The 19,633-nt window shown below is 39.1% G+C and overlaps 1 protein-coding gene across 2 annotated transcripts in view; it reads right to left on the bottom strand.

Annotated features, from left to right (window-relative positions):
- Positions 1–14,687: 14,687 nt before the first annotated feature.
- The window catches only part of MACC1 (MET transcriptional regulator MACC1), a 48,038-nt gene continuing 43,092 nt past the window's right edge, over positions 14,688–19,633 (bottom strand). For both annotated transcript variants that reach the window (XM_072854165.1, XM_072854166.1), the window contains exon 5: positions 14,688–19,355. In XM_072854165.1, coding sequence (XP_072710266.1) covers positions 19,140–19,355 — 216 coding nt within the window. In that variant the 3' untranslated portion in view covers positions 14,688–19,139. The remainder of the gene's footprint in view (positions 19,356–19,633) is intronic.

Here is a 19,633-nt window from a genome sequence, read left to right as displayed (position 1 = left end):
ATCTTATTAAAGAAAATTTGCCTGTTATTATAAGGATTAGTTTATTAAAACTCTTCATCTCTCTGTTTACACATTCACTTCTGCTGCTTAAACTGATACACGCCAGTAATTCAATGCTGAATTCAAATCTATCTTTCTACATAGCTGCCAAAGTGGCTGTTTTGTTAGATACAAATCTCTCATTTGCAGTCATATTCTGATTTATCAGACGGTATTCTTGTGTCTTACAACTTTTTTTTTTTTTTTTCTTTTTTTCATTTCTTGTGGTGATTAATAGTCCCCACTTGAGAAATTATTTTCAATGTCTTCTAGGCAAGTGTCACCCATGTTGCTTCACCAATTCTAAAAATGTATCTGAAAGTTCACCAAATTTATCTTACAATTGTATGGCTTCTTCATTATCTTTTCTCAGCAAGCAGCAGAAACATAAGGTATTTAAGAGGATATCAGAAGTGTCAAGTGTTGTCTATACTAACACTTGTTTATCACAAGAGTTTCATAATTGTAAGACAAACCTCAGAAAGAGATGAGATTATCTGGAAAAAAGCAGGTTGTAAAAGACATTTCAAATTCTTTATATTTACCCTCTGGCTTCTGAGCTTTTAGATATGCACTTCAGATATATTTTGTACTCTTTCCTTTGCAACCACTTGAACAGAAATTCCTAAAATAAAAGGTAAACTGAGATTTTCTTAATCATAAACTTCTAGAAACTGGAGGTTTAAAGAAGATTAAGATTGTGAGAGTTGATAACCGTGCCTTATGCTCTCCCCAGTTAATATGGAAATCAACTGTTACTGCCAAGATCTGACTATAACCCTTTAGGACTGGAGATTTGAGAGGTAACTGATTTAGATGGTTATGATGCTTACTAATTAACACACTACCAAGAAACTAATAATTCCTTAATTATCTAAAAAACACACCTATATTACTAGGAGTATTAAGTCACAGTTGCAGTGCTATGGAGAACCCTTGCAAGTCACACACAGGCACTATTCTTTTCCCTTCTCCATTTAGTATTAGGGTGCAAGTCTGTTCCTGCTTACTCCGCCCTGTCATGCCAAGTGTTTTGGGCATACACTTCATGGGGAGCCCAGTGGGTTGTCTAGGGGGTTCTCCCCAGCATCCCATGGGACTTGGGTGTGCAGGTCATCTTCACCACCACCAGAGTCATCTGCTTTCCCATTGTCAGAAGATACTACCCCTCTATTCTCCACTTAAGTCTACAATTTATTTTTTTTTATTATCTTTTTTCACCACCCTACCTACCATCCTGCTCCTGACTATGTTTTCTTCACTGGTCCCAGTTCTGCTACATGCACGTCTAAACACAGTGTTTCCAACACCTTTATTTAGGCAAACTCAGCCCATTCTGGTATTACTGATGCAATTATTCAGGTACAAGTGGCCTTGCATCCCAAAACTACCTCCCAATTACTCTGTTCATGCTGGTTAGAGTTAATTGACCTCTTCTGCTCTTTAGATATTGTAATTCTGCTTTAGCCTTGACTCCCATATATAACTGTAATGAAGCACATGCAGTTTCTTATCTTATGCACTTACAGTTTGTATACTAGAGCAACAGAATAATATGGGGTTTGTGCTCACACAGTATCTTTGCCATTGAACAGTTTGCATAGTCCTCCTGGTTCCCATTGGACGCCTTAGCTGATTGTGGGATTTACTGTTCCAGTGGGATCTCTGGCTTACGGTAATTTTATTATATTATTTAACACACAGTGCAATGAGTCTCATTAGTAATCTGTTTGTTTTCCTTCAGCACAAAGAGCAGGTTTGAGAGTGAGGGTACTCAGATGGTAGTGCTGTCAGAAACTTAGTCAGTGCTGTTCTCCAGCAGATGACATGAAGATGGCGTTACCTGTGTGCAACATCTTGTTTGAGTCTCTGCCCTTTACCAACTGTTAGCCAAAAAAGAATGATACTGCTCAAAGTCAGTGTGGGAGAATAAAAAGTCATGGTTGCACCATACAGTTGTGAAAATAAAGATTAATGACTGTGGTTGCTTGCTGGCACATGGCTGTTGTAAGTCCTGTCGTGCATGCATGTGGTGTCAGACAAATCACATACAGTACAGGGAGGTAACCTATGTTCCTCTCCTCCTGCCTCGTCTTGGGACATAACGCTCACGCTCCTAGTGTCTCTCTCCAGAGACGGCACCAAAGCTGATGGAGGAGGCAGCAAAATTCGTCATGCTGGTTACCATGTTCAAGAGCCCCTGTTAGTCTGAGCTTACCTGCAGTGTAAAACAAAGCAAGATCTTATGGCTTTGCATTTCCATAGTAGTCTGCGGACAAGGATGCTCCAAAGCCATGGCTTCCTTGAGAATTATTAAAAAATACTTGAGGTTTCTTAAAGAAGGAAAGAAAAGAAAAAGATCCTATGAGATTTGCACTTCACTTATTGAGAGTCAACATAGATTCTTTGAAATCAGAAGGGTTGATCCATAGTTTGTAGCAGCATTCTAACTACCTTAAATTCTGGCTTTTGCTAAGCACTTAGGCCACCTGCGTCTTACACACTGGGAATGTCTCTTTTTCATTTGCTTTTGTTATAGAAAGTGCTTCTCCATGCCTTAAGAAGCAGATTGTTGTTGAGAAAACATATAAAATGTTTTTCTGGTGGTGGTCCCAATGAGTCTGATCCAAACTATAAGCACTTTTTCAATACCTGGTTTTGGATTATTTATTCAGTAACATTCAATTTATATATGAGCACATACACATATGTGCGCATATATGTGCACATACATATATATGTGCGAATATGAGGCATTGATTAGTCCTCTAAAAATCACATTCATCATCTGGACTTCTCAATCATAACAAATGCTGCAAGCTGTATTGAAATAGATACATAGAAAGCTTTCAAAGTACTTTCCTTTGAAGTACTGTCTTATTTGAAATTATAGAGTTTTCTTATGAAAAGCAAAAGATTTGGGAGTGAATTTAATCATGTAGAACTGTATATAAGAAATAAAGTGTTAAATATGTCTAATTCATTGCAGAAGCTGTATTTATTATTTTCTAATTTATTTCCTCTGAAATATGAAGCTGATGAGGAGAGCAGCACAAAGTGGGCACACTGAGTAGCAGGACTTGGCTTTTTGTCTTTGATGGTGCCAGAAGTGTATGCTTTCATTTCAACATAGATAAAAGATATTCTCCACTGTCTCCTTTTCGAGAGGTCCCATAAAACATCTGTGGCTCAGGGCACTTATGAGGATATGACTGTAGTTTGAATGTATTTTATGCCACAAAAAGAAGGCAAGGCTCCTTGCACTTGGGGAATTGACCACACAGTAATAGGCTAGGCTTTGCTTTCAGATGCAGCAAAATATCATGGCTAGTATGAAATTTGTGTTATTAATTAACATACTAATACTGACTCTTCAGTTCAGTGAGTCTGACAAAGTGCTGTACAACTACAAATCATGTATAACTTGTAACCTGCACTTGCAGCTCAGGAGCCAGATAAAAACTCCATGACAACACAATGCAAAAATCCTAAAAGAATAAGCAAGTTACTGAATGAACTATCATTGAAAAACATGATATTCAAGTCCATCAGTTCTGACATGCATTTCAGTCACCTTTGCTGCTCTCATTTAATCTCTCCGGAGACTACCAGCCATATTTTAAAACCATTGTACACGTATTCAGGTACTTCTACTCATTCTGTTCACCTTGGTTCAGGTTTTGTGATATTTCTCATCTCCGCTACAGCATTTTTCAAATGAGAAAGTGCAGAAAGAGACTTACTTTTCTATCTATGTTTAATGACTACCAGTTAGATTTAAAAGCTATTTGACTAAAATAGCGAGAATTAATAAAGGAAAAACTAACCCTTTATTTTAGTTATGCTGTAGTTATGCTGACTCTTAGCTAGTATTGACACCTTTCACATTGTTTCATTTGATGTGACACATTTCATTTGCTAGAATAATGAAAAACAGCCAGATGTATATTATTGTTGAGAAGGATGTTTGTAGTCATCTTATTAAACTCGACTAACAGAGAATACATGACAGAAAATTTTCCATCATAATTCCATCATCCCTTAATTACCTTGAACTTCAGTTTCTTTACTTTCTTCCCCATAAGTAATGTGTAAAAATTGATCTTAAAGAGTGTAGTGGTCATTACTAAAACTCTATGTATTTCTTACAAATAATGCACATTCAACCAGTTCATCAAATTTTTTTCAAATCCTGTTTGTACCAAAGTATCATTTACACTTAATCATGTAAACAAAAAGTTATTTATCACCTTGGTTTGTGTAATAAATGCATCAATACAAATGAAATATAATTAAATTCCTTGTTAAAATTAAGAAAAACTGTAAAAGTTATAAAAAAAGGTAAAATGGAGTAAATGGATCTTTATGTGAAGAAATACATGGTCAAACAGTAACATGACAAGGAGATGAATATTTGACCTAAGCAGTCTAAAATAAAAAGCTTAAGAGAGTTAACAGCAATATTCTAAATATCTGTGGTTATTTTGAGGTGTTAGATAGTTTTTTACTTCCCCCCTCTAAACAAGTTCATGGTAGTTTAGTCAGGATGACCTTCTTCTTTGCATGAAAGAAAGAAAGAAAAGAAAAATAAACTTGTCCATAAGAAAACATATGGCCCATGGTTCTTTTTGAAAAAGTCAACATCATCCTGAACTGAGTAGTTGTTACTGGAATTCTGAATTGTTTTAACTGAATCTGGATCTCCTGCCATGATTCTGCCTCCTCACTATAGAAGTCTGTGGTATTCGTCTTCTTAATTATGCGTTTCTCATCATATAGTATGAAGATCTTCATACTATAGGAGAGGTTTCCTGCCCTACTTTGCTTATAGGGCAAAACAGAATTATTTTTAGAAACAGCGGAATGATGGAGACACATTTAACATGACAAAGCTAAAGGGCTGAGGTTGGGCTGAGCTGCTACTGAGAACTTAACAGGAGGTAGCTGGAACGTTTAACCACCACAGGTGATGCAGGTGTAGTTTTAGGTGTCTTAAAACGTGTATAGTAGTCTCTGAGCATAAAGTACTAATATTATGAGCTTGTAGCATTTTATATCTGTGTTGCTCAATTAACACTAGTAAATGGTAAGTCAGCACTCTATGAGGTGGAATCTGGCTCAGTCATTTGACTTAGGTTATTTGTGGTTTTCATTAAAAGAAGGAAAAAGGTCCTTGCCCAAGAGAGTCAAATTCATTGCAGATATGAACAGTGAAAACTCTAGTGAGGTCATTTGGCTTAGTTACAACATAAAATAACATAGCCTCCAGTGCTTAGAAAATTTCTGATCTGTGTCTAAACAACTTTATATCCCTATTTATAATAAAGAATATACAAACAATATGTTCTGTCTTGCTTTCCATTTTAATTAGGCTGGAAAGTCTTACTGGTGCCATATGGCGTGTGCACAGTTAGGCATCCCTCAGTTGACTTGAGAACGAACAACTGTTACTGTTATGGTCTGTTATGGTGTAAAACTAAACTATCATTCAAAGTCCATAAAGGGGTAGGTGATGCCCCTTCCTAAACCAGGATGTTAAAATTATGCCAAACTGGACATCTCTGAAAATTGTTCTGTATTTCTTAGGGGTTTTTCTCTCTGCAAAGGCACCTGTTTGAAAAGAGAGAGAAGCATGTCTTCCTTTTATTCAATGCCTGGCAAATACCATCACAAAGAGTGAATTAAACATCTAAAGATGGTGAGCATCCAAGATATAGTCCAGCTGTATGCAAAAGGCTCCGTCTGAGGCCCAGGTGTCAAGAGCACAACAAGTGGTGCCAATATTTTCTGCTCACACTCCACACTGGACTTTGTTTTATCGTTCATGAGAAACATACACTTCAGTCAGTTGAGTAAACACCAATATTTTTTCATTATAATTTTAAACATATTTTCAGCTAATTTTACAATATAAGAGAAGTGAAAAAAATCCCAGCACTTTAAGTTTATGATCAGTGAATATTTTGGAAAGAAAAGAGCTCACAGTCAAAAAAACAGAGTGTTACTGAAAAATAATTACTGTTCTTTGCCCTCAGGGGCATTGCTTTTAAATCTTATCCAGTTTACCCTGCTCTTGGCATTCTGCTGCTGACATCAAATGGACATTTTACAGTTAGTTACCTAGGCTGTGTCATAGATGTATGTGTCCCAGAAGAAGCTAACCATATAAAAACAGCTTCGCAAAACCAGCAAGCCATTTATAATGTGTCTCCAAATACCTGCTGGCTTTTGCAATAAAATTCCAATGGCAATTGCCACAGCTTCCAGCGTGCTGCAGAGCCTGCTTCTGGTTTGGATGGCGAAGGGGGTAGCTAGCTCTTTTCTGTCACTGATGTAAAATTGAAGCACACTTGCAACAAGACTTTAAAAATAATTTTAAAAGCAGAGGGGTTTTATGTTATATCATTTGTATATATTTATTACCACTTTAAAAACTTTGGATCCAAGCCTCACTTAGTGTATGTTGAAATCAGTGAAGCTGGGCTGATAGACACAGGTGCTGTGCATCTGACTTATAATTACTAGCCATGTGAGTTTGATAAACAAACTTTTATATCTGTTCTAAAGTTTAAGAAGTGGAAAATTTAGAAGGTAGTCTCTGGTGTTGAACGAATCAGCCACAGATTTATGGTGCTGTCCTAGGAAGGCTGTAGGTCCTTCCTTAACCTTCCCAATTCAGTGTGCTCATGTTGTGTCCTGCGATGCTGAGGTGCCCGGCGTAGCATTGCTTCTCCTGCTCCGTCTGGGCAGCTGCTGCTTCAAACCCTGCAACAGCAGCAGGGTGCTCAGCCATGGGCAGCCAAGCCAAGGTTTTCCAGTTGAGTGCTTATGATTACATGCCACAGTACCTGTACTAGCATGTGTTGTGCCATCCTTAAAAGAGATTGTTGATCACCCTAGTCCCTTTTCTTTTTCTCATTTCCCTTGTAATTTTCTCCAAGAAAATGACACCATGCTGATTTTAATTCAGAATGGCCAGACATCTGGCCAAGAAACGGATTTGAGGTGGCATTTCACAAGACAGCTGAGCTGTGCTCTGACACTGAAGGCAGCCAGTTCAACTCACTGAATCAGCAGAAGACTAGTTTAGGAAAACAAGGGATTAGTTTTCTTTCAGGTTAGTAAATTTCAGATATTTGTTGGAGGATTGCAAAGGAGAGAGAAGGGCCATGCACCTGTAAGCACTGACCCTTTAAGGAGCAATGACTTGTTTAGCTGGTCAGCTGGCAATCTCCTTCTTAAGTTTTAAAGAATAAAGTTAAATCTGTCCAAATCCCTTGAAAGGCATTGAAGAGGAGACTGGCTATAAAAGTCAACATGCCCCACTGACACAGCTGTGCTTTCTGTTGAGATCTGCCTAATGATCAACTCTGTAACAGTAGGAAGTTGGGGTATGCATCACCTTTACAAGATACCACAGCACACCAGTTTTATAAGGGGTATAGAAAGAGAGACATTTCTGCTTTATTAAGTCCGTGAAGCACACGGGGTTTTTTTTCCAAATTTCAGCTGTCTTGTATAAATAAGTGCAACTGTGTTGCCTACTTTGGAGTTGCATGAACGCGTGCTTTCATTTGAATATTACCTTGACTTGCCTTGAATGAAGTGCAACCTCATGGTAAGTAAATAGCAGGAGGGCATTCCTTATATAAGTGTGACAAATCTCTGTGCTGGAGCACCCTGGGTCCCTCCAGAGGATCTGTAAAGTGAGAGCACTATTCCAGCTGCATGGGCCAGTTAAAGACCTGGTACCACAGTTGTCTGAAATAAGTTTCTTCCAATAGAAGCTGGTGACCACGAAAACAATTCAACTTGTAGCAAGATAGTGAGATGCACGTTTGGACTCCGAGTCTCCTCCAGAAGTAGCTCACAGCACTTAGTGAAGCAGACAGTTCTGGAAAGAACTTGCATTTCTTGTTCCTGATAATTTATACTGACAGTTATGTGAGCTCTGACAAGTGAGTAATGGGAGCAGACAAACTGATAGTGCTCAAAACAAGGTAGTTGGGTCAGTCTGAACCCTCAGCTTAGGAAAATATTGACTGTCATGTCTTCAACATCACAGGAGGAGCCAATGTAAGCAATGGCTGGGACAATGACTGAGGCTAGAACACATGAATTTCTGTTCCTTACTTCATGCCAATCACCTTGACTTGTCCTGTGCAGTGGATCATGAATATTCATGTGTGTACAGTCCTTGTTTGAGGGAGAACTAGGTCTGTGGTACTCAAACTGCTGTTACAGAATCAGATGGCTAATGGTATTAAAACAACAATCATGATCAAAGGGACTATGACAGTCATAAATTAGTGGATGTCTGTGACCTTTCTGCATAGATGAAAACCATCTCTGTGCCCTTTACAGTTGCATTCTGAGGTTGCTTCAAGGAGATCTTGACAACCGCTTTTTGCTCTGACTTTATGCAATGCCTAGCATAACAGTACTGATGCTGCCTGTTTCTGGATCAGTTACTACAAATAGCACAGTGATAAATCCCTTTAAATATATTGGTCTAAATTATCTCCTGACCTTCAGCTGCGTCCTATCAGCATCAGACTACAAATCTCCACAGTACGGCTTTTTCACTGTTTACATCAATATCCAAGTTGTGCAAAGAGGTAGAAGGAGGTGCAGATGTAATAGAAGAGTAATGAAAGACAAAGACAGGGTTATAGTGTTATGTGTTGCCTTTAAAGTAATCTTAATGAGTCTTGATATTAATGTGACAGTGAAGAGGGAAATAGTAAAACAGACTTTAAAAAAAAAAAAAAACAAAAAAAAAAACAAAAAACCAAACCGGCAATTGGAATAGAAAAAAAGGAGAGAATTTTGAAGACTGAAATTTTGGATGCCATCACTTTAATGTCTGTAGGTATTTTGTAGATACTTAAACTTTTTAAACTTTCCCATGATCCTGTCCTTCATTAATTAAGCTAATTACAAATAGGAGCACAGGCAAGATTATGCAAGCCAGACCTTGATTACTGTATTGTTCTCAGAAATGATTGATTTTCTTGAGGGGAGTACTAGCCACAGAGGAATATTTTCCAGAATTGTATATGAACCAAACAAGGCTAGAAAAAGGAATCCATATTTTTTTATTATTGCATTCATGCATGGAAACTGTGAGGCATCTTCCACTAAATGAAACACAGAAAAAAGAAAAAGCTCCAGAATGAAGACTCACTCTGTTTTTTATTAGTCTGTGACTTGAGACAATGGCTGACATTAGTGTTTATTTCCTTTTAAGTCAAGTTGTTTTGCAAAATTTTGGTGGGCCATAACTAATAACGTCATACAGGAACTTTATAACTAACCTCAGCAATTATTTCTCTGCCTGTTACTCTGTACTATGCTGGCTTCCGTTTAGCATTTGTGTAAGCACTTTTGTGCTCATTATAATCTTAGTCATGTGCTGCCAGTATTTCAATAAGTACCTCCCACAAAAATGTTCCTGTGTACTGTATACCAAATGCTGTGTCCTTCTGGTGCACAGAAAAGGAGGGGGAATGGGAGGAGGGGAAATTTGGAATTTTAAGGTCCTTTTCTAAAAAAGAGAAAAAATTTTGATGATTTGTGTTATAGGCCATTTAGTATAGGGAAGTATAGGGAAATAGTGTGGCTTTGGGGGGGGGTATTTTGTCAGCATTTGCAAGACCACAGTCCTAAAAGTGTAACACTTTGTGACATAAAACCAGCAGAATACATGCGAAAGTGGCTATATAACTAAGATATTTTAATAGGTACAGTGAAAACTATTATTACTGCACATAATGAAGAGCCAGACCATCTTTAGCTTATACACATCTTTTAATGAGTCCCTTCTGCCTTAATGAGAAAAAGAGAGAGCTAGCAGCACTATTCTAAGTTAATGGGTATCCCTGAGGACAAAAATAATTGGACTTGAGGGAAAAATAGGTATGCAAAGACAGTACCTTATTTGGAGGCTTACAGGTGGGCCCAGGTTCAAGATTTCTCATTTAGATTAACTAGCCTCGGATGCTATTTTCCTACACTCAGTGATATCTGTTTTGAAAGAACCAGTCTGCTAGAGAGAGCTCATGTGAAATTATACCGTTAGAAGAAAGCTGTTCACTTTGGGAATGATCCAATTACATAGTGAAATATGAAATAATATTTCAATTAATAAAAAGTGGTCAAAATTTTCATTGCTGCCCATTCTGGAGATGCACCTGACATTAAGACTCTTGGATTATTTAAATGTTAACTTTTCTCAAGACAAACTTGCTGATTGGGTGTTACACAGTCTTGGATCTTACTTGCAGCTGGTAATTACACAGAGAGAGAGAGACACTCCTCTATCAATGCCTTTGTCTGCTAAAGATATTTCCCAGCTTTTATTTTTAATGGCCATATGTACATTGCCAAGACTGAAATAAAAGAATTACAGCAGTCAGGATTTCTACAAAAACATCCTGTCTCAGAGGTCCACTGGTAAGTGAATAAAAACATGGCTTACATAGCTAATCTTATAGCTCATCCCACTTTATGGCCCACAGTTGCAATCCAGGCTAGCTCCTCTCTCCTAAAGGTCCATCCCACATCTGCACATGGTATGAGGGTATCACCGACCCCTCACGTGAGTGCACCACCAGTCAGGTGGAGTGTACTTTCTCCATGTGCAGTGTGATGCATAGATACCATGTGCAGACGATGCCCACAGTTTGGTTAGGTGATGGATATGTGTCTGGTTACATGACAGAAAAAATGCTCACTGTATACAGCCTGCAAATGCTTCCTGTGAAGAACCTTGCTGCAGCCAAAAGACCAGTATTTCTTAACATACTGCTTCATAGTAAGCCAGATAACTATAAAGGAAGCAATGCCCAATGGATAAGGCCTGAACTAGAGTTTGGAAAAATCCTGGAGATATCCTTTGAGTGACCTTGAAAAAAGTTTTTCTAGCTTCATTGTGCTTCTTGTGCTTTTTCTCACTTTCCGATATTGGAGATGACTGCACAATAGATCTTCAGCATCAAACAAGCTATTGATGTAGTACAAATAGATAGCAATAATAATTATCCAAGTAATAATAACCTCTCTTTTTCCCCCTCTCCTCTTTTACCTTCCCCTCCTTTCCAGACATACTTTAGAATAGACAAAAATAAACTGTGAAGAGGGCTTGAAATGTGTTGATTGGCTGTTAATATCTTGTAGTGGGTTTAATTACTGTGTCTTCCATGTCCTGTATTTTGTTATATTTTCCTTCTCTGGTGAAGTAACGTGACACGAATTTCAGTAGGAGTGCAATAGTCCCACATAAGCTCCATCAACATTGTTCCTAGACTCTACCACATCGAGTTTCTGTGCCAGCAGTGCTTACCTTTATGCAACCCAATCTCCAAAGTAAAATCCTACTTGTAAAAAGTCTTTCAAAAGGACAAAAGCCATGTGAGGTTAAAGGCACTGTTTAAAACAGGAGACTGGCCTTAACTACTGTACTGCTGCTAAATTTCTTGGCTTAATTCATTAAAAATATATAAAATATCAAGAAACCAGAAACCTGTGGGAAGGTGTATTTTGTCTAGGGTCAAAAATCATCCTTTGTCTTTGGCTTCTGTCTATTAACAGTCAGGACTATCACATTTCTGTGCTTTCTTTTGATTTTTATCTGCATATATTCTTCTTTCCTGCCTTCAGAGTTATGCGTGGGCAGATTATTTGGCTGGGGTAGCCTGTGTCCAGGTTGTCTTCATCCTCTTCAGGAATCTATTCCTGAGCAAAGAGCCAAATGAAGGGCTGGGCTCAGCCACTGTGGCACTAATGGGAGAGCATCACAGGCAGCTGACCAGAGGACAAGCAAGGAGTAATGGCAGGGTTTGTAAAAGCCCAGCAAGGACATACAGGGCTGTGGGGTGGTGGGCATGGGGCAGTCTGGAGCTGGAGAGAAGCTCACAGACGTGCTTTGCCGGGGTAGAAAGCCTGGGGGGTTGAGGCTGTTGGAGGTGGGGATCCAGCTTAGGAGGAGCTTTGGGGGGAAGGAGAAGGTGCAGGAGGTTGGGGGTCAGAAGAAATGGGGGTCTCAGAAAATACCAGGATCCAGAGCAGTGGGCCAGGGTGAGATGTGAGATGGCTGAGATGTGAGGTGGGGTGGGAGCCCATGCTGAATGGCTGCCAGCCAGGTCAAGCAGATGTCCTGTCCAGGACATCTCGGGGGAGAAGGGCAAGAAGTTTTGAAGGGATGAGCAAGCCTGGGAATACAGGCTGGCAGCATGGGTCGCACAGGGGTCTGTGCAACAGAGGCACCAATGTGAACCCTTCTAATCAGCACCTGCATAAGTGTGCATAAGACATGTGTGCATAAGAATGTGCATAAGACAGCTCCCACACGAGTCTGCACAGCTCGCTCTCATTCTTCCCATCTCAGCTGCACCATCACTTTTGCTTTATGGAGCAATATAGGCCTTTTATAGGCAAATAAATAATAAGAAAAGGGCAAGGTCCATTTAGTTTTTCTACAGTAGTTTGATATGTTTGATACCATGACATGCAATGTATATGATCTGCCACTGAAGTCATCTTGCTGGCTGGAGGTCTCCAGGTAAAGAGACTTGTTTGTATGTATGAAAATGGGGCTTCTGACCTAAAACCTTTAACAATGCTAGCAGGCATACGGAGCCAATTCAGATTTCCGTTTCTATGAGATAATCCTCTGGCACTGATGACTAAGGTCTGTAATTTATTCAGCAAAATGTCCCAACTCCCTCTTACTTTGTGACGTCTTCTTGCTGGGGCTTCAGGGCTTTGGGATTTTTATTTTTTTTTAGATTTGATAATCCTATTTCACCCTCCTGCAAATGGGACCCCAGGGAGAGCTTTCAGTTACACACAATTAGTTTTATAAGCAGCATTATTAAACCATCCATTAGCTGGGTTTTTTAAACTCCTTTATTAATAGCAATAGAGGCTTTTGTATGAAGAATAGAGGGTGGCATTATATGAAATGGTTTCAGACTCTAATAATAACATTTCCTACTTGTGAGTAGAATTAAGAAATGAGCTTTCTCGTGTCAGATTTCATTTAAAATCTGCCACTCCTTTCCCCCCTCATCCCTTCCCCCCATTCATGTTTTTCCCTCTGGTGCATGAAGTAGGGCTATGCTGGATCCTGAGAGAGAAGAAAGGTCATGGGGCAGGGCCAGCACTGAGGAGTCTGGCTAAATTGCTCTCTCCCTGCCTAAAGTTTAGGATCGTGCTCCCCCATCAGCAACCCTGTTGCCAGACGCAGCTGGTCGGAGGATAATGGCTCAGTCCAACCAGCTGCTCTTGGCACTCGAGGCTATGGACCAGGAGAGGAGCCATGGTTGTTGCTGAATAAATTGACGAGCTATCACTGTGGCTGGGGGCAGAAGGGAGGCGGGCTGCTAGAAAGGAGCCCGCTAGGATATGTGAGGATTTTGCGCGTCTCGTGTTTGTAAGAGTGCTGGGAAAGTCAGGGTGAGAGGAGGTGCCTGCCTGTTCCAACCCCACCAGCTCCAGGGGAGAGTGTGAGAAACAAAGTGAGCACGGGATAACATTTCTCCCTGCTGCATTTTCAGTATCTGATTCTGTGTTATACGAAGTTGGTGGCTGCACACAAACCACCATATCCACAAGGCACTTTTTTCCATAAATTTGACTAATTGCCTTTGGCACCCATTTATGCTTTTGTCTTCGACAATATCCTCTAACAATGCATTCCCCAAGTCCTCACTGTGTGAAAAGGTACTTTTGCTTATTTTTAAACCCATTGGCTGATAACTTCATTGTTATGAGACATACTGAACAGTCATTGCTTATTCACTTCCTCCCTGTCACTCCTGATTCCCTTTGTTCTCAGGGTATTGTATTTGACAAGGCTATATTTTAGATCTTGTTCTGAATTTACCACAAACATAATGTTTAAAGCTCTGAAGTTGTGGAGTGGAGCTGAATGCACTTCAGCTTTGTCTGCTCTCTTGGGACTATTGTGCTGCCATCCCTATTCCTGGCAGGCCAGTTCATTTACATTTTAAAACCTGGGATTCAGAATGGATATGTAAATGGAACTTCCAGTCTGTATAGTAATTCCTGCTACTAAGTTTTAAATTAAAATCCTAATCATAAATTTAGGATTGAAGATATAAACTGTATTCCTGGACAATTTGTACCGAAAGGATCATAAGTAACAATTTGATTTGAGAAAACTGAGATAAATGTTCAGTTAAAACCAATCAGCAGTATTATTTCTTTCTATGGAAGGTTCAGAAGCTTGTGTTAGTTTTGACTGACCTTTTCAATCAAAGATTCGCCTTTTCAAACTTACTTTCATGATTCTGCAACAAAAAAAGCGAAAATTCAAGAGCTTATTCTTGTGAGTCTTGAGACATTCATCTTTTTAACACGCAGAATTTTTAAATGAAGAAAAATGTGCAAAAAGGCATTGCTCGTTTCCCTAGTATTAACAGAACCATGATCTTTTACCCCTTGGCCATCTTCCTCTTCTTTTCTTTGTCTTACAAAAGCAAAATAAAATCCATGCAAGATTACAGTGGACAATATAATTTTCCGTAGTTTATTTTGTTTAAAAATATATAATGTAAGTTAAAAAAAATATATAATATATATGTACACATTGGCAACAAATATAAAATGATGCTTTCTGTACTAAGAATAATCACAGGTTATTTGAAGAACTGTATCCCATACTGCCTGTAGACGTTTATTGACAGCAGAACTATCAAGAACAATGGTTATCACCCATGCTCGACTAACGTTTTCTTTACATATCTACAGTTGTTCTAGGACTTCTCCAGAGAATTTAATAGACCAGTTGGTGTTTCACACTAATGTGCAGAATACCATTTGCTACATGCTCTTCCTGGGGGGGGAGGGAGGGGGAATCCAACCCCCTTACTCACCATTGTGTTGTCTTTTCATAGGCAATTTTCATAGCTACAACACAAACAGAACAAAACAGCAAAGCTTTATATTCCTATTTGATTCAGCTGTCCATAGCTGAACAAGCTATTAGCTGATGGAAAAGCAGGATCATTGAGTTTAGCTGGGAACATGGTATTGCCATCTCAGTTCTAAACAATAGTCTTTATTATTTACTAGATCATTGTTGACTTGATCACTTACTGAGTCCAGAAGTACTTTAAGAATAAGTCTTTAGAGTCAGCTCAACACAGCAAAATAGAGTTGCTCCTTTGGAGATGCTTAGTGTTTGCTTTTCACACAGCTTAGGTTTACAGGAAGAATTTGTGAAAATCAGTCATTTTCACAAAAAAAAGACTTAAGAGACCCTTGACCACTTCTTCCAATTTTTCTGGCCTCAGTAGGAGGAAGGATGGCTGATTCCTCCTTCCCTTTTCTTCCCTGGACAATTCCATGAAGAACTGCCCTCAACCTGCAGCTTGCTCTTGGCATCCAACCTGCTGCCTGGAGACTGGCCTGGGGAGGAGCCCTTTACTTATATTTTAAAAGAAACTTCCTTTTCCTTCCCTAAACCTTTGCTTTGCAAAAAAAGCAAGTGAAACCTAAGGAACTGAATCCTTCTCCAAACTCAACTGGAGGACTGGAACTTATGTGGGGGAATAATGTGCCTTTTCTCTCCTGTCTTGACAGCTATTAATTTAGAAATATGTCACTGCACTGTGCCATTAAATGGCATGGAGCTGAGATGCCTCTGCACTGTAAACAACAGGAATGGCTTCCAACTTCATTGAAAAAACCCAGAATTTTTAGTGTGAGTGACAGCTAGATTTTCCTTACCACTGCCTACTGTGGAAGGTGTCTGCCCCATTCAGGTGCAGCTATACCCAAGGGAAACTTTCTTCCAGCTTTCATGGGTAGGTGGAATTGTAAAGCAATTGGTGAGCTCGCAAGTTTTTCATTTGCTTGTTTGCTTAAGAAACATACCTATTCAGAGGTTAGAAGGATGGTGAAAGAGGTTTTTTCTGCCTACACATACAAAGGGAAATGGAACTGGCTGACACAGCCCTTTTCCCCAGGCTACACAAAGAAATTGGGAAACCTGGAAACAGAAGGTCATTTGAGGCAAGGACCAGGGGCTGGTATTTTTCCTTGTCTCCTCCCAGGGAGTTGTTAATCTCATCCCGCTTTGCAGAAACCCAAGAAGGTATGTGTGCAGGCTCATGGGAAAGCTGTTCTCTCTTGACAGGGTGGGAGGAAAGGAGAAAAGGTCAAGAACAGAGTGTGTTTACCACAGCCATGTGCTCCTAGCTGAGTGTTGCCGCTGAGTGCAGCTGCTTCCACTCTCAGCTGGCATTTTGTGGTTTTGAATACTAAAGCACTAAATAAAATATGGGGTTTTAATACCTTTTCTTTTTTTTAATATATCCAGTGTGGGCTGCTAAAGTAAACAGAATATTGCACGAGTGCACATTTCATTCATATGAATAGAAGCTTAAAGCAAAAACGGGGAGTGCAATTAGCAACCAAAGCTCACAGTCAAAGACCCTGGAGTATGGCACAACTACAGACAGATATAAATTCCCTTTTAAAGAAATATACTTGGAGGACTAGTTGCATAGTTCTGCAAGCTAAGGAGAATACTGACTCACTAAGTCAATATTTGCTAAATCTACTGGGCCAAATTCAACTCTCGTTCAAGACAGAAACAACTTTGCTGTTGTTTCACAGCAAGGAAAGGGTCTGGCCATGAGAATAACGGATAGCAGCCTCTGCTCCCTGAGCACTTCTCTTCCCAAGTTCCTGATCACTGGCCACCTTCTCATGATGGATTGTTCTTCAGATGCGGCTTTGGGCAGCTTGTTCTTCATATGTGGTAGAATCACACAACTAGGAATGGGTGCTTCTGGTAGCTTTTTCCCCTCTTTTGACTAGTAGTTCAGTCATGTATTTTCCCGTTTTTATTACTAAGCTATTACTTTCTTTTTCAATAGGGCATGTAGTAAACACACATTTACTAAAGGTAAGAAATGAAGATGCGCAAAAAAAGGATGGAAGCAGAGACCTGTCTTCAAAAGCAGGAGTAAGCTGAGTTGCTTAGCTGTTGCAGCCAGGTTAACAAAAAAAAAATTAAAAAAAAACCCAAAAAACACAAAACCAGAAAAAAAAGTGGCTTAACAGGGCCTTAAGTAAGGGAGCATGGCCTGCCAGGATGCATGAAGATCAGCTGGTGAGAGAACATGGCTAAGCTGAAAGATTTGCTCCATGATCTGCTCTGGTATTTCAGCTCTTAGGGAGCAAAAAAGTATTTCCCTGCAGTTCTAAGCAGGGAGATGATGTGTGACCTGAAAGAACAGCTGGTCTCTGCACTGAAATACAGATAACAAGAGAATGTAATTTTATATTTTCTCTGCAGCTCTTTTTAAAACTGCATGGGGCAAGATATAAAATAGGTGCTAACAGGGAGCTCTGATAATCGGACTCCTTTTTCTCCACCTTTCCTTGATCAGCAAAGACAATGACTGTTCCGTGGGCTGAATTCCGCATTCTGTTGAAAATCAGGAGCAAGTCCACCAAAACCAGATAACTTGCACGCATGCTAATTCAGTCATGCCCTGATGCTAAAGGGTCTTTTGGTGAGTGAGCATTCCTATTATTGGAGCAAGTGCTCTTTCCTCAGCCTCCTTCCTGAGCTGTGCATGCTTTGGGAAAGCTTAATGAAAGTAGAAAACAAAGCAGGTTGGAGGAAAGGGGATGAGAAGAAAAATGTTTAAATGTTAAATCACAAGACATCCCTCCTTAGCAGAAATCAACAGCAGAAGTACAGGTTCTGGACTGAAATGCTACTACTTTGTGGTTCTCCTGAAATAATTTGGCTTTGTTTTGTCAACTGCAAGTGATGGCAGAATGCCAATTTTGTTTTCAACTGGTTGTCATGAGTATTTGCTGATGTTTCTGAATGAACGTTGCTCAAAGGTGCTCAAAATGGCTTTAACCTTTTAGATCTACCACTTAATTAAAAATATATTTAAAATCTTATGCTTAAAAAATTAAATAAAATACAGTTGGTTAGACTGTAGCTATTATTCAGCCTGTATTTTCTGTATTTGTAATAAGCTACTCAGTAACTGAAAGATTTTTGTTGATAGTATCTAAGCAGGGTTCTTTTTAGAACATATGACTAATGATAATTAATGGCTTCATAAATAAATTAATCTAAAAAGCACCTCACTGTTAACTTTTTTTGACAAAATAATAGCCATCACCCATATTCCTCATACAGGTAGAAGGTAGAAGAAAATGACCAACAGAAGTGGGTATGAACTGTTTACAGCCCTTGTACCTACAAAGCCACTCTTTCTTATTTACCTATTTAATAACAACAGAGTAGGAATAAGCAAATGATCAGAGGGATGGGCAATGTACACCAAGAAGTCTTCCTGAATTTTCCTGAATTTCTGCTCAGTAGAATCTAGACAAATTTGCTGGAATTCAAAAGAAAAAGAAAAGACAAACCCCATTGAGTTACATCAACGCATCAATGAAACAATCAAAACCAATTGCCTTTGTCCATTAAATTGCATGTCTCTCTTCCAGTCTCCTAAAGAGACACCAGAAGCTGTTTTGGAAGGACTGAGCAGCACACACCTACTTTTCCAGGTGCAAATAACTGTTGAATTCCTGTTTTGTGAGAACGGGAGATGAATTTTGTCACAGTTGAGGACAAAAGCCTAAAGTTTTTTTTCTAGGCTACCCTGCACCCATTGACTTGGAGTCAAGGGTTTTGGCACAAATTAATGTATTAAATATTTAGATTTTAATACCTCACTGAAAACAATGTAAACCTAGGCCCCATAGGCCGAAGTCATCCATGCATAGTTCTGTTTTTAAAACTGATCTCTGCCTAAAAGTCAGTGCAATCAGCAATAGCTCATTTTGGAAACTACATTATAGAATTCAAGTCATTTTTGTTGACCTCACTAGTTTAATCTCCCACTCTTTTCTTAGTTACTCAATAGCCATTAGCAAGCTATGGCAATCTGTAGCTGAGAACCATGGGGCTAGACCCAACAACAAGTCAGGTAAAAAAATGGCATTCTGTTCTGCTCTGCAAGCATCACTGAAACACAAATATCAGCAGTACAGATTCCCAAGAGATTTTCCAAAAAATGTATCTTGGTAGTCTATTCTTCTTCCTCCATTTTGGAGAAAGCACTTGCCCGTAACACCTCCATGCAATTCACAAGAATCAACGTTCCAGTTAACTCTCGCCAATGTTTTGTTACTGGGTTTTTCATTTTATCCAAGGCTGATTGCAGGTCTTGTAAGACATCCCTGTAACTGTCTCCATAATGGGCACCCCAAGTGTAGAGAAAGTCATATGCAGGTTTCCACATCATCTACAAATAAAGGAGGAAAAAAAAAAGTTTAGTTGTAGAAACTGAATTGTTGAGCAAAAAATCTAAGTCTTTCCAATAGTAGAAAAGTCATAGAAAAGAAAAAAGAAAATAAGTTTTGATCCCTAGCCACACTGAAATGCTTTATCATAAAAGGCATGTTGATATAAAAGCTCCAGTAACCTTATGTACTTCATTTCTATGAAATTCTCAAATTCTTAGAGGGGTAAATAATGGAAAGACAAATTCTTCATTCAGATGACTATCACCAAGTCGAAATA

The sequence above is a fragment of the Ciconia boyciana genome, chromosome 2 (assembly GCF_034638445.1).
Source record: "Ciconia boyciana chromosome 2, ASM3463844v1, whole genome shotgun sequence".
Taxonomy (NCBI): domain Eukaryota; kingdom Metazoa; phylum Chordata; class Aves; order Ciconiiformes; family Ciconiidae; genus Ciconia; species Ciconia boyciana.
The sequence above is the reverse complement of the archived record's forward strand: the minus strand, read 5'-3'. Positions and strand labels throughout refer to the sequence as shown.